The sequence below is a fragment of the Schistosoma mansoni genome, chromosome 2 (assembly GCF_000237925.1).
Source record: "Schistosoma mansoni strain Puerto Rico chromosome 2, complete genome".
In the NCBI taxonomy this organism is placed as follows: domain Eukaryota; kingdom Metazoa; phylum Platyhelminthes; class Trematoda; order Strigeidida; family Schistosomatidae; genus Schistosoma; species Schistosoma mansoni.
Window position 1 is genome coordinate 10,099,957 of NC_031496.1, and position 15,991 is coordinate 10,115,947.

Below are 15,991 nucleotides of genomic sequence, written 5' to 3' on the forward strand. Positions count from 1 at the left end.
TTATTCTAGTGGTGATCATAGTCAATCGAGACTACACGTCATCTACAAACTATTCTTCAGATGCTATCCTTAGGAATTAGACCATTGGGAAACAAGGCTAAGGTCCGATCTCCCTACGTAATTCAAGCTACTACATTGACCAACTTTTTCTATGCTATGACTCTTACTTTATGTATATATGTAGCCATCCAGTGCTTCCACGTTTCCCATGATGGTCTGTCCTCAATTAACTCATGATTTCAACTATAAAATTCTATACATTCTTTAAATTCATATTCAGCAGGCATATAAAGAAATAGTCTTACAATGAATGGTTACTGTTACAATGTAAAAATAATTATCATGCGTCATGTAAACAAAACTAGAAAGCGAGAATATTTGATCAGCTGTTAGAATAAAATTACTCACACATGTCTGATAATAGTTTACAGTGTGTGTGTGTGTGGGTGGGTGCATTTTTATACTTGGATAATTTTTTTAAAAAAAAGAGTTTAATTGTTTAACTAAGGATAACAAATGTCTAAAACAAAATTTTTTTTCTTTCACATTATATGATCAACTGAAAATTGGCAAATGAATTAAAGAATTAGTTTACCTTTTTCTTATTGTCATGGAAAAGTTATACTACTATACGAATCAAAAGTATCCTATTGTAACAAATTTTTACTTTTGATTCATAATTCTAATGAAAATTTCATTATCCACTTTATAAAAGAAGTTTGATCATATGGTATGCTCAATGTATTAACTGTTAATCAAAACTAATAGGAAGAATATTTGAAGATCTAGTACGGATTTACTTAAAAATATGGAATGACAAGAAGTATTATTCATCTATGTAAGTATATAAACTGCTTAGTTCATTATTACATCTACATACAATGGTTCTAAGTTGGTTTAGAAAACTTAGATTTAGGTATGTTTACCTATCTTCATTGATTATTTAACAATAGTTCATCATAAAAGTTACTTATGATATAGTTTTTGTATGAACACGGAGAACATCAACACGATCACATTTGATAGAGAAACTTTAGAAGAGGTGAAATCTTTCACGTACCTGGATAGCATCATTGATGAACAAGGAGGATCTGATGCGAACACAAAAGCGAGAATTGACAAAGCAAGGACAGCATTCCTACAAATGAAAAACATATGGAATTCAAAACAACTGTCAACTAATATCAAAGTCACAATCTTCAATACGAACGTCAACACAATTCCACTGTACGGAGATGAAACTTGAATAACTATCACAACCATCACCAAGAATATACAAGTATTTATAAACAATTGTCTATGTAAGATAATCAATACCATCAGCAACAACCTACTATTGAAGAGAATAAATCAGGTTCGAGGGGAGGAAGAAATTAGGAAAGGTCGTTGGAAATGGATAAGACATACATTGTGGAAATCATCAAACTGCATCACGTGGCAGGCTTTAACTTGGAATGCTGAGTGGAAACAGAAGAGAGGAAGACGAAAAATCACACTGCATCAGGAACCGGAAATCGACGTGAAAAGGATGACTAACAACTGAAAACAACTGAAAATAATTGATCAGGACAATGTTGGATGGTGAATGCTGGTGGGCGATCTATTCTCCTCTTTTACGAGAGTAAAAGGTATAAGTAAGTTTGCTACGGACTTACTAAATACCATTAAGCTATTACAAGCTATCAGTGAAAGATTAAATACACGTCAACTAATTACGTAATACAGCATATTACTAATAAAAGTAGTATACAGCTTTTTTTTCATTTTGTAACTTAAAAGTTTCAAGAAAATCATATATTTGCGTGTTTACAAAATGTATTCAGGTTGTACAAGTTTGCCAAACCTTATAGTTTCTTTAAGCATTAAATGAAAAATAAACAAACATTGAATTTTATTAATCATTCAGTAATGAATTTATAAGTAGTATACGCTGAAATATTTCAATAAACCGGAAGTTATAACTACAAAATTGAATTACCACTATATTATATTGTCTTTATAAGATCAAATTAGTACAATAATTATGCTTTGAATATTTAACTTCCGGTTTTGTTAAACAAATCAAAATTTATTGTACAATGATTAGTTTAATCATCAGATGAATTTATAAAATCTATTCATTAGAAACTATACACAAATTTTGTGTATAGAATGAATACGATTTATGTTTCTATCTTTTGATAAGTGTAAAAATTTTCATAGTTGAAAGCATGAGTCAATTGAAGCTAGACCACCATGCAAAAAAACCTCAAAGCACTGGACGGCCGTTTCGTCCTATTGTGGGACTCCTCAGCATTGCTCACCCACGTTCCCGCCTCACGAGATTCCAACCCAGGACCTACCAGTCTCGCGCCAGAGCACTTAACCATTAGACCACTGAGTCAACATCCCATAGTGTTTATGTCTTACTCCAACCAATACACGAAGTTGAGCAAAATTTGTTGAAAATTTCAACTGGTGATGTATTTAGGTTTTAATTCTTCACTTATAATAAATAAATAAGGTAAGAATATTTCGTTGTTCTTGTGTACTATTTAAACTTGAATTAATTACACTGAGTCACAAAACGTCAGAAAATTTAATTTTTCTACTCCTTCGGATATTACATATATATATCAGAAGGGGGCTTTGTGAAGATTTTAGTAATTTACTAGTTGTACTCATGAGTTAATTAAGGCTAGACCACTATGAAAAACCTCGAAGTACTAAACTGCTGTTTCGTCTTATTGTGGGACTCCTCAGCAGTGCGCATCTACGATCCCGCCTCGCGAGATTCGAACCCAGAACCTATTAGTCTAGCGCGCGAGCGCTTCACCTATAAACCTCTGAGCTGGCATCCAACGATGTTAATGTCTAACTTCAATGACTATCTAGTCCTTACAGGTTTTCTATGGTAGTCTAGCTTCAATTGACTCATGATTTCAACTATAACATATATATATCAACGTATTTATAACAATCTACCTAATGGTCAATTTATTCGAAATTACCAAGTCAAACTTTTATAATGATACCTACTTCATTTAAAATGTCCTTTATTTCATGTATTTTGAAATGTTAATGTCAACATAAATAATGAAATTTTAGTTTAGTTTAACAAAAACCAATTAAAGAATTTTAGACGGTTTTAAGAAAAAAGCAAAAAGTTTTTTTATTTTTAAATACTTTAGATATTTTATAAAACTCTAATGACAAATTAAATAAATGAAATGACATTATGGTGTACAAATAATTATAATGGATAAATCTACTGTAAGCAAAGATGGATAATGGTTAGCAGTGGAATCCAGGACACGCGTTTCGTCCTATTCGGGACTCATCAGCTTACAATGCTTATGAATTAAGGCAATGTTGAGACAATACGCACAAAATGCTTATATGCCAATAAAAGACTGACCAGTTGCAGTCCTAAACATCAGTGGGAAGATTGAAACAAACAATACTAAATGAATTTAGACTTCATCCTATTGCACAAGCAAGTGACTATCAGGACTCAGTGGCCGATTGGATAACGCGATGGTATTTAAAGCGAAAGATACTGGGTTCGAGTTCCAGAGTGAACATCAACATTGAGATGCAGGTACATCCAGCTGACGAGTCCCAAATAGGACGAAACGCGCATCCTGGATTCGACTGCTAGCCACTATCCATCTTAGTCATATACTTAATTTCTTAAATAAGTTTCAAACATGTTTTTTTTTAGAAAAATTAACTAATGATTATCCTAAAAGTACACAGCATTCTTTGTTTTAATAACATTATTGACATTTGTGTAAGCTTTAGAACAGACAAAGATTATTATGTAATTTTTATGTAAAGTGCTACTTACCTTAAAAAGAAAAAAACTACCAAAATCAATAATTACTGTACATTCTTTAAAATTCATAACAAAATGGATAGATTTGTTTTTCTAAGGTCATATTTATGGATAGAAATAATTTTTGTTATATCGAATTGGCGGTCTGTTTGAAAATTTGGGCTACCTGTTCCTGACATCTAGATATTTCAACAAGTTATGTATTTTTGTTTGTTTTAATACATCATCATGGCTATTAATCGCATAACCCATTCAGGTGCATTTCTGAAATGTGTACAACTTTTCAATGTACAAGTTACAAAATAGCCCAATCAGAGATATGGTGGTTGCTGGTAATATGCATCGAAAAGGTTGTACATTATTTCTATGTCAACTTAATGAACTGCTGACATCTAGCTGGCCATCACTTAATATTTATCGTTAGTATCGACTAAAAAATTAAGAAATGAAAACTTGTTGAAATACATTGTGCTGAGAATTCTATATTATACAAGAAGTATAATATAGAATAAAGCCAATAATAGTGTAGTGAACACGGGTGGGGACAATCGAATGTACTTCACTCGAAAATTACAGACTATCTCACTAAAATCTGACAATCATAGAGTAACCAGTTAACTTGCAAAATAACAATCAATTGTCTCAATCTTGACTGCTCCTTCTGCAAATATGAGTTCGTCTTCTCTGATTTCATTGTTCATGCGTTTTCATACTAATTGTGTTCCGTTTCGGTTCTTTCCTCATCAATCTTCTAATGAATTACATTCTATGCCTGACCATCATCATATACTACTTATATGAATATAAGTAAATCACACCACAATAGTAATAAAATTATTCTTTATTTAATGTTTTCATTGTAGAATATGATAAATATGTTTTATATCCAAGGTAGTAAATTATTCAAACTAAATGTTCATGTTCATTGATTATGCAATTTGTCAACAGATATGTCTAATATATATATATATATATATAACATGCCAGGGATATTTACTTAGTATTGTTTGTTTGAATCTCCCCATTGATGTTTAGGACTGCAACTGGTCAGTCTCTAATTGGCATATGTGCATACTGTGCGTATTGCCTCGACATAGCCTAAATTCACAAGCATGGCAAGCAAAGATGGATAGTGGCTAGCAGTTGAAATCAGGACGCGCGTTTCGTCCTATTTGGGACTCGCCTGAAGCGTTCGTTTGAAGCGAAAGGTATTGGGTTCGAGTCCCAGAGTGAACATCAACTCGGAGATGCAGGTACATCCAGCTGACGAGTCCCAAATAGGACGAAACGCGCATCCTAGATTTCACTGCTAGCCACTATCCATCTTTGCATACCAGGGATATATTTCTAAGAAACATTCAAATTCATGTATATAATAATATCTGTTTGAACTATCAGACATCTAAGCACTCAACATTGATATAAAAAGGATAACATAGTAATTCAATATGATAGTTAGATATGAAAGAATGAGAATGGTTCAATTGAATCAATAGAAATGAATAGAAAAACAATGATAAGAATAATTAATTAGGTATTAGTACTATTTACATTGACCTTGACATTCATAGTAAGATACGTAATATTTAAGTAAATTGAATGCATAAATTGTTATGAAATATGTAAGGGTATAGTCCATCTTCTTTTGTTTCTAGAAAATTCACATTACTTTCTTTCAATCTTATAAAGCTTATTCTTAGATTATTTCTATAGATAGTTTTAATGTTCATTCTGTAATAGATAAAAATGTCTGGCTATTTATACTTATATGTGCAGTAAATTAGGAACATATTTAGTCGCTCTAAATCATATATTACGAATACCTGTCTTAATGTATCTGTAGATATACTCATATAAGTTGATAAACTCAATGGAATTCTGTTACTAGTACTGTGGTGTGGTTTACTTATATCCATATAAGTAGTATATGGTGATGGTCAGTGATAGAATGTATTTTGGCAGAAGACCGATAAGAAAAGAATAGGAATGAAGCGCAATCGGTATGAAAATGCATAAATAATGAAATCAGAGAAGATGAACTGATATTTACAGAAGGAACAATTAAGATTGAGACAATTGATTGTTATTTTGCAAATTAACTGTTTGTTGTATGTTTATCAAAATTTGGTGAGATAGTCTGTAATTTGTGCTTAAATACATTCGATTGTCCTTAACTAGTGTTCTTGTTCACTATAGTACAAATTAGCGACTCATTTCCTAATGAATAGTTTGCAGTACCAATAAAAGGCATTGATCTGTAGATTTATTCAAGTAGATAGTGAGACAGAAACTGAATGATACCATAAAGTAGTGATTCATCTATATAATGAATGTAAAAACAGTTGCATAATAAAGGTCACTGGATTTTTACCTGTCAAATAATGGTACTTTTCTTGTTTTAAAGGAGGTAAGTTCAAACTTTTCTCTCTTCCGAAGTCAGGAGTGAACACTTTTAAATTATACAAGTATAGAACTAAATTGTTATATATATTGCTTGTAGGTTGCTAATAACTCCCCAAATGATTTCGATGTATGATTTATTTACATTGAGCATGAAGAACCTAGAACAACACAACTGAATATTTATAATTTGTCCTCATAAATTGTAAACTGTTATTGACTTTTCTCTCATTCTCTCCATAGAGTATGGTCATTCAATCAGCGAAACGTAGTGGTTCCAATTCAATGAAAAGCATCGTCTTTTCTTCTTTACTCTCAATCATCTTACCGTTCTGTTTTGTGATACCGGCTATTATCATCAATGAGAAAACTTATCCAAATGAATGTATACACGAGCAGCGTGTTGCTAAAATGTTAAATAATGAAGTAGATGAATCAATATGTACAAAAAGTCAAAAAATATTGAGCTATTTGACACCAGGATTTTGTCCACCAGAGGATTGTACAAGACCATGGTTTACAATAAATGAAGCATTTTTCTTATGGTTTCTGGCGCCAACTACAGTTTTATTAGCATTCAACTGTCTTGTATTGATCATCGTTGGAACTCATATTTGGTTTCTCAGTCAAAATGAATTGAATATATCAACAGGTATAGGAAGTGAATCAGACACTAATGATTTTCCAAAACAAAGTCGAAAAATGTTGAAAATATGTTTTAATCTATCAATTATTTTAGGTATTGTATGGATATTTCAAATTTTAGCCAGTCTTTTACCTGACGTCCCATTAATTGGACGTGTAGCTAGTTTAGTTAGTAGTGCTCAAGGAGCTGCACTCACATTTACAACTACTAGTAATCTGAAAAGAAAAGCAAAAACAACATGTGAATGGACAAGTATTTTCACGTTAAGTAATAGTAATACAAGTGGTACTAACCATACTTTTCGCAATTGGATAAGACCAGAAAAGCTGAAAACTAATTCATTAGAGAAACCTGATTCAAATTTACAATCTACAAAATGTGACGATAATTAATTTTCTTATCATATTTATCCAATGACCAAAGTGTGGAAAGAAATATAGTTCAATCATATTTATCTACTTACAATTATTCAGTAGTATGATGCAATAATATCTCATTTTATGTGATGTTTCCCAAAAGTCCACACTTGCATCTTTTTTTTCTGTGCTAAAATATTATATTTAAAGTTCATCAATTTTTTGTTGCAGAACATATAATCGAATTTTTGTTCTCATGACAAGTTTGTTTTCCACTTAACTTTGATTACATAACATTTACGATTCTATTTCCAAACATGAAGTTTGTATTTCAGTTTTCAAGGTTTAAAAATTGTAAACTTATCATTCTTTTTATGGTAACTTGGTAACACTTCAAGAATTTTAAAGCCAGATTTAGAGATTGAAAATTAGATAAAACATTCTCATTGAAATCGGATACTTGATAAGTACTACTTATATCGAAAATCCACTCAAATCGCAATAATAAAAAAATCGAAAAAAAAAAGACAAATACTGTTGGGTTAGTTAGAATGATAACTATAGTACATCTTGAATAATACAACTGGATCATCATCAAGTCTACTTAAATCATCATAATACTAGAAATCTTAGTAAATATAAAGGGGGTTAAAACATTTTAAATACAAATTTCCTATATCTCACTCGAACCTTCTCTTCAAATATTATTATTATCACCACTAGGTAAATGATTAAATGATTTCTATACAAGAACTATAAACAAATAATCAAGTATCATATGCTTATTTTGAAATAAAATGATTGAGTTTATCTGGAATCACAGTACTGTTATTGAAAAATTTATATGAAGGACGTTGTTGGTAATATGGACCGACACGAGTTCGAAAATTACTGAAAGCAGTAAACATAGAACAGTTATTTTATCCTAAAGCAGAATTTCTCACCAGTCAATACTCAAGACACCACCTTGGATCGAACCTTTAACTTTCAGGTATCAAAGCAAGAGTTTAACATTTCAACCACTAAGCCAGCATTCAATAGGTTATATACTTAACTTCAATCGATTATCGATATTGTTCGGGAATCTATATAAACAATAAGTAATAGAAAACTTGAATCACGGTGTTCGGGAATTAAGTGCGACATTAATCAGGATAAAGTCATGTCCTTCAACCAATCAGATAAAAAAAATCGAAAAGCATACAATAAGTCAGATACAGTATAGTGCTTTCCAAACGACAATATCAGTAAATAGTATAAATAAAAAAAGGCACTGAATTTCGAAAAATCAGGGAAATCGTTCAAGTTAAATAAAGATTCATAAAACATTATGCACAGGGAAACCCAGTGAATACAAAAAATTGAAACTCGAAATAAAACAATCGACCGAACATAATATATATATATATATATGTCGATGTAGTAAGTGGTCAGGGTGAGACTATAATATATAGACGACCATCGAGTGACGCTGAAGTGACCTTGAGAATGTCCACCTACTTACTAGGGCTAAATGAGGGTTTTAAACCAGTGTGAAGGATAAGGATTGTGATCTACGGTTGGTGGTTAGGGATAGGGATTAGATTTAGGGTTCTCATCACGAATTGACACCAGATATAATGCTAAGACACTATTTAGCCGGATGGATAAAGAAGTTTGTGCCGAAATCTAAGACATGTTATCGTAAATCTGATTGGTTTGTTCATAAATTATAGTGTCGCCGTGGTCTATCCGAACAAAACTGATTACAAATCGAAATTAGCTTGAGTTACTCACTATTACTAAGTAGCGTGTTATAGAGCACAAAAAGAAACTTACTTACTTACTCCTGTTACTCCCAATGGAGCATAGGCCGCCGACCAGTATTCTCCCACCCACTCTGTCCTGGGCTTTCCTTCGTAGTTCTATCCAATTTTTATTCATTCTTATAAAAATTGTTGCTCTGGTTATCAGAAGAGGCATCGGCCTCATGACTTCCGAAGGAATTCGGCTTTCATCACATGGCGTCATAATTCTTCCTTCAACTCCCAGAGCAGAGTTTAAATGGTTTGAATAATCTTTTCTGGTTAGCATTTTCTTAGTGAGTTATTTTTCTACGGAATGGGGTCGCTAACTCCATGCTCAACCCTCCTCCTTTATCCGGGCTTGGGACTGGCAGTATTTTTATTTTATATTATTTAAACACATACATATTGGTACAAAAGGGCACCAGATACATATGCGCCATACAAAACAATGAGAATGGGAGGAGAAAGGGGAAAGATGCGTATATATAAAAGAAGAAAAAGAGAAAAGAGTAATGATGGGGGAACTGAAATGTACAACCAGAAGACTCTTTCAGTTAAGAAAGTTAGAACCACTCTTTATGTAGAAAGTAAAAGAAGGTTACAGCAGGCTCGCCACTGGCTTCTATTCTGAGCCATATCTGATAACGTCTCTAGCCACTGTGTTGCACTATCTCTCGGACCCCAGCCAGGGAGTCTTGAAGGACCAATTGAAGCTAGCCCTTCGCAGCTTTTTTTCATACCACGAAACCATGTCATACACCGACCACCTCGCCGCTTTTTCCCAGAGTCGACAAATAATGCACGACGAGGAATTCTCTGAGACGACATTCGTAGAACATGTCCAAGGCACCGAAGTCAGTGTTTCAAGATCGTGACACCAATTGAATTATCGTCTCTGCGCCCGAACACACGATGCCAAACCTCTGCATTACTAACATGGTGTTGCCACTGGATGTCAGCAATCCTTCGGAGACAACGATGATCGAACACAGAGAGTCGTCTAACATCCTCAACTCGGAGAGGCAAGGTTTCACAAGCATAGAGCAAAACTGCTCTCACCGACGCGTTGTAGATGCGACTGGCAGTAACCTCCGGAGGAGCTACAGGCGGAGTTACAAAAAGAAAAGCTCATGAATAATGAGTTTGAAACCAATAGATTTCAATAGACTGAAGAACTATAAACTATTTTAATCTGAGACATTGACTTTTGCTTAAACATCAACTTAAAAAGAAAACTTGAAGTTGATAATCTCACAATTTACATAAATTAAAATTAGATGCAAGTAAAAATGTATAAAACTGATGAACTTGGTTTTCTTACACTAATCAATGTATTATCTCCCCATTAAAATATAAATCAAATAAATAGGGATATTAAACTACAATATATAGGCTGATAGATATTATTCTAAAGTTTGTTACTGGGTGACTAAACAGATCATTTCTATTTTGTTCTTCCTCCTAATAGATGTACTTTCCTATGATATTACTTACATTTAATTATATTTGTAGACTAGTAAACTAATTTAATTCTAATTAACTTTAGTTATCTATTTAAACATATTGATACTTATAACATTCTAATGAGAAGAGATACTTTAGGAAGTTTAATTCCAGTTAACAATCTCAGTTCATCCGTGAAATGTCCTTAATTTCTAATAGAAGCTCAAAGTAATATGAATTTTCTAGTTTAAAATTAATGATTAATATACAATGAATAGTATAACTTATCCTAGAACTATTGAGACGTATTCTTAGGTATACCGTTGAAAGATATTTAATCCTAACCAAGTCTAATACCTTAAATGAATTCGTTGAGTCAGCTTCATTCCCCGATCGAAATAGGAGTCATTTTTCTCCTAGAAGGTGTAGATCCTTGAGACTATGTTTAATAAACCGAGTAAAACCCCTATCTTTCTCTCCTTTCAACGTATATGATTTAGAAAGCACACATAAATTAATATATTGAGTTGAAGGTGACATATGATAGATATTTATCTAACTTCGTTTGCGGCATTGTACATAGCGTTGTGTATAATAAAGCCATTTTCTCAGCTAGGACTATGATTTGTAAAGCTCAAATCAGTTTCCGGTTAATTTTATTCACGATTTACTCGCCTTAGAATGATAATTAATGGAAGATGTTAATTTGATTTGATAAGTAAATGAATGAATATGAAACATTAAATAATCGGTATATCGTATTACTTTTGTGCCAAGTAGCACGAAACCCGGGTCCAGGGTTTCCTGTTGACCACCTCCAACCACCATCTTATCTCAACATAGTACACGCAGTGTCGAGTCACCTAGACTAGTGGCCAGATTGAAACTTGATCGATAGCATTCGATCAGCACTAAGAAGGACTTGACACTCATGACATTGATCACGACCCAGTGATCAATCAATTGTAATTTTTAAAAATCTTTTTATCTTCATAAATGAAACTGAAGAATCTCATTATTATCAAAAAGATACGACTACTTTATGTGTAAATTCTAGTGAATAAAAGTTATAATAATAATACTTCACCTTCATACACTAACTTGTTGTGGCTAGCAGTTGAATCCAGGAGGCCATTATCCATCTTTGCTTATAATACTTGTGAACTAAGGTAATATCGAGGCAATACACACAGGATGCACATATGCTAACAAGAGACTGACCAATTACAATCCTAAACATCAATAGGAAGATTTAAGTAAAAAAGATACCTAGTGAATACGATTACTTTGTTTGTAAATCCTAGTAAATAAAGGTCATTATTACTTTTTTTACGATCTCAATACTTCATAGATAAATCGAACATATTTGATAAATATTTATGCAACTTTATATAGTTAAGATCATGAGTCAATTGAAGCTAGACCACCATGAAAAACCTGGAAGCACTGGACGGCCGTTTTGTCCTATTGTGGGACTCTTCAGTAGTGCGCATCCACGATGACTACTTTCAAGCTCGATTTTTATCCTTTTATTATCAGGATTTTTATTAGAAAAAGATTAAGATTTTACTCTGTTATTAAAAAAAGTTCAGATTATGAAAATCTCATTAATCGAGATAATCATCATAGTATAAGTCATAAAATAATCTTAGCTAGGCCACCGTTTAGAATCGGGGAGCATTGGCTAGCTATTTCTTCCTAGTATGATACTTGTAAAACAATTAATCCCTTTGATAAATTTTGATAATACAATGAGAAGACGAAGATTATCAGAATTGTGTGATATATTTGCACAATACATTTTGAACAATCTGATCACATATATAGTTGTTAAGATCACTTGTGTATTAAAAATAAAAAGGTCAACTAGACAGATCGAAGGCAAGTCGTAACAAAGAAAAATAAAGTACGCAAAAACAATATGATAACCACTTTGGATAATAAATCAGTATTACCAGGATAGGTTAAGGGTAAGAACAAATTGTTTTTGAATACATAAAGGGGGTTTCAGTTTCCGTGTAGCCAAGGCTTCAATAAACCTTAGTGTAGGCCGTTGAAGGCTTTTGTACAACTCTATAAAAGCTGACTTGATATCAACCTTGTGACCAGTCTCAACCAAATGTTTTATAATTAAGGAAGATTGTAGTGCCGTGCTTCGTTAACCATTCACGTCGATAACTGTTATAATACAAATCTTAACGGTGCATAAAATCAGAAGGCAAAGAGAAGCGGCAGCTACAATTTTATTGACAAATGACGCAGGCTAGAAAGTTATAAGCACGTCAGTAAATATCAGCGAGCGAAACGAAAATGACACGCATCGGATATGGTGGATAAGCTAACTCACTTTTATCAAGCGTTAATCAATATTTAGAGTCAGACAAAAATAAATGACAGACATGTGATAAATAGGATAAGAAAGTGTACACACACCTACGCTCATATAAAAGCAAGTCGGCGTTAATAAGTGAATGATTAACAAGGTGAAAACACGACTCATGATGGATAGGTGAATTGACTTGTCCAGAAGTTAGAATAAGGCATATGGGCTTAACATAGCGACCGATATTACAGCTCACGCATGCACTGACTCACACAAAGGAACAAATATGTGTGACCTTTCAGTCTGTGGAAGTAAGTTAAGAGTAATATGTAGATGAGTGATGTTATTCCCAACACCTACGATTTCTTGACAGTTTATCGGTCGGTAGATCGGCAACTGTAACTTCTCAGTTCAGATAGTGTGAGGTGTTGTGTATGAAAATGCGACGGTAACCCGTTTTTGTGTGTGGGTGTGCGTGGATGAGTACGATGTTGCTGCTGTCGTTGTTGATAAAGATGATGACGATGATAATGATGATGATGGTGTTGATGATGATTACAATGGCGCTGTTGGGTGTGTTGTTAGTTGAAGTGATGATGAGTATGCTGGAATAGTGAGTTCACGATGCTTGTGTGATGAATATTGTTGCGTGTGTGTTGGTGATATTGACTGTAATATTATGTGCACATATTGTGTGTGTGCATGTTAGTAGTTGCGAGTGAATGATGTATGTAATTGTGTTCGGCCGTTGGCTGTCCCGCGTGGTTTAGCGGCTAGGATTCCTGGCTCTCACCCAGGCGGCCCGGGTACGACTCCCGGCGCGGAAGAGTTTCCACATCTAACGCCAATCTACACAACACTCACTAGATCTACACCAACAAGCGTTTTCCGACCACTGACACTATCATCTGTCACGTGCTCACATCGACAGTCAATCACAAAATGTTCGGTGACATATTGATTAGTCGTTCCACTTACAGTATGTCCACAATACTCTATTCACACACACTCATTCATTTCAACACGTCTCAAGAAACAAACCACCTGTCATGGTCTAATGAAAAGTTGATTTTTAAGCTGTTTTTTTTTGAATGTACACATTTAGATAATCTAATAAGAGACAATAAAATGTGTCAGAACTAAGTTATACATTAGAGAGATAGAAAAGTACTTTATTATATTTCACATTGATTTTTTGAAAAGTTACTTCATATATAAACCCACTTATCTATTTCAAGGTGAAGGAAATAAATTGAAGAACATTTTTCCCGCCTATATCAAATGAATATACCAAAAATGTATTTGGATAATATTGAAATAAAAATTTATGCTAAGTTTAGACATATGAAATAATGTTCAGTAGTTAGATGAAAAGGACAAATATATTATTAATTTTATTACTTTCTAAAAAGTCCTTTATAAATGTAAACGAAATGAAGAAACATTTTTGGCAATACTAAGTGACTATAATCCACAATCGTTTTACATATTCTAGTAGTAGAACCTAAAACTTCGGTATTCCGTTTACCAAGTTTTCAATTACATAATATATGCGTGGATTGGTTGAAGTTAGACATGAACATCGTTGGATACCGGCTCAGTGGTCTTGTTATGTCTTGACCAAGCCGTCGCCAATCGTTATGGCTTGCTCAAGGTCGTCGCTAATTTGTTATGACCTTACAAATTAAACAAGGACATAACTCGCGTGAATTATCCACCAATAGAAATACGACTTCTCCGACCTTAACACGGTGACAATCAAGGACGTCCAATCAGTATGAGTAATCTCGCGTCCTTATTGGTCCTTAATCCTCCTAGCCCGTCCACTTGAGTCCAGAACACCAATAGCAGCTTCTGCCGTGCGAATCTATGCGAATCGTTTATTCCAAACATACTTTGTTTATATATCAGACAGAAAAACCACATCACACCATAAAATAGAAAATAATATTTGTACAAAATCAAGCCAAATGTGGCTGTGAGCGTGGGAGACAATAATCAACAAACTGAGTATAACTTAGGAACAGTAAATCATATAATAATAGTCAATAGGTCAAAATGAAGCTTATAATAAGATGAATATAAACATACATAATCTAGTTACTGAATAGTTATACAATAGGAATATATATAGAGTAATCGTCCATTGATAGGTCCTTGGAGTTACCCGTACTTATGTCTTCGCTAGGATATAACAGTCTAGAGGTTAAGTGCTCGCGCGCGAGACTAATAGATCCTGGGTTCGAATCTCGCGAGGCGGGGTCGTGGATGCGCACTGCTGAGAAGTCCCACAACAGGACGAAATGGCCATCCAGTGCCTCCAGGTTTTCCATGGTGGTCTAGTTTCAATTGACTCATGATTTCAACTATATAAAATATTCGTCTTTATGTTAATTTCTTTAACTAAATTAGACAAAAAACAAGTCATCACAAATGTCACATCTTTATTGACGAGAATAATATTGCGAAACTACCTATCTTTTATTCACATCTAATATAACTGGAATGATGCTAACGGATTACTTTCCAGATTATTTTGGTGAATCGAATCAGCAGCTTATATTAAAAATATTCAAGTAGAAATGAACAAACCATTTCCTCTAGATGAACGTATACACGGGAATATTCCGATGTAAATATTAGACCCTAAATCTATGGCGGTATCAGAATGAATGATTTATCACCACACCCCGAATGCCCTTGTACGGCCGAGAGTGGGGAGAGTACGCTCTCCCTCTCGAAATACTCTCATATGGCCACGCGTATATAGCCTCTGCCACACAAGTCCTACTCACTGCCCTCTCGCGGCATTGCTGTTGTTTACGAAGTCGAGAGGACGAAAAGCGAATGTCTAGCGCTTTAACCGGGTTGGTGGACACGTACAATCCACCTTGGGGGTTGGAAAACACTGATTCCAAACCAATGGTGCACATGGGCTCCAGTATCCTGAGGGGACAAATAGCGTATGAAACAATCGTTGGTCACCGGCTACCATGGGACTGCATCCGGTCTGGGCACCCGGGCAGTGTTTAAATAATAATAAATAATTCATCACCACAAAGTACATATCGTTGCTAAGATCATATCTACTCAAATATATCATTGATAATAATTAGGTAATTATGGAAGTATTTGAACAATACACTGAATACTTACTATAAGATCATAGACACTAACAATAAACAATACTCTGAACAATTCACAACGAATCAACCTAAT

At 33.8% G+C, this 15,991-nt stretch overlaps 2 protein-coding genes and 1 non-coding gene across 3 annotated transcripts in view; all 3 read left to right on the forward strand.

Moving 5' to 3' along the window:
* Nucleotides 1-6,353, forward strand: part of Smp_176820 (hypothetical protein) — a gene marked incomplete at both ends in the record, with an annotated part of 19,914 nt that extends 13,561 nt beyond the window's left edge. The window contains one exon of the mRNA XM_018795627.1: nucleotides 6,318-6,353. Within this exon, the coding sequence (XP_018649921.1) occupies nucleotides 6,318-6,353 (36 nt within the window). The remainder of the gene's footprint in view (nucleotides 1-6,317) is intronic.
* A 110-nt stretch (nucleotides 6,354-6,463) lies between these two features.
* Nucleotides 6,464-7,255, forward strand: Smp_176830 (hypothetical protein; the record flags this gene model as incomplete). The annotated part of the gene is made up of 1 exon (XM_018795628.1): nucleotides 6,464-7,255. The coding sequence occupies one exon, from the start codon at nucleotides 6,464-6,466 to the stop codon at nucleotides 7,253-7,255; it is 792 nt and encodes a 263-aa protein (XP_018649922.1).
* A 6,273-nt stretch (nucleotides 7,256-13,528) lies between these two features.
* On the forward strand, nucleotides 13,529-13,599 carry Smp_tRNA_01744_Glu_CTC.1.1. The gene has a single exon. It is a non-coding gene (tRNA).
* The last annotated feature ends 2,392 nt before the right edge of the window (nucleotides 13,600-15,991 follow it).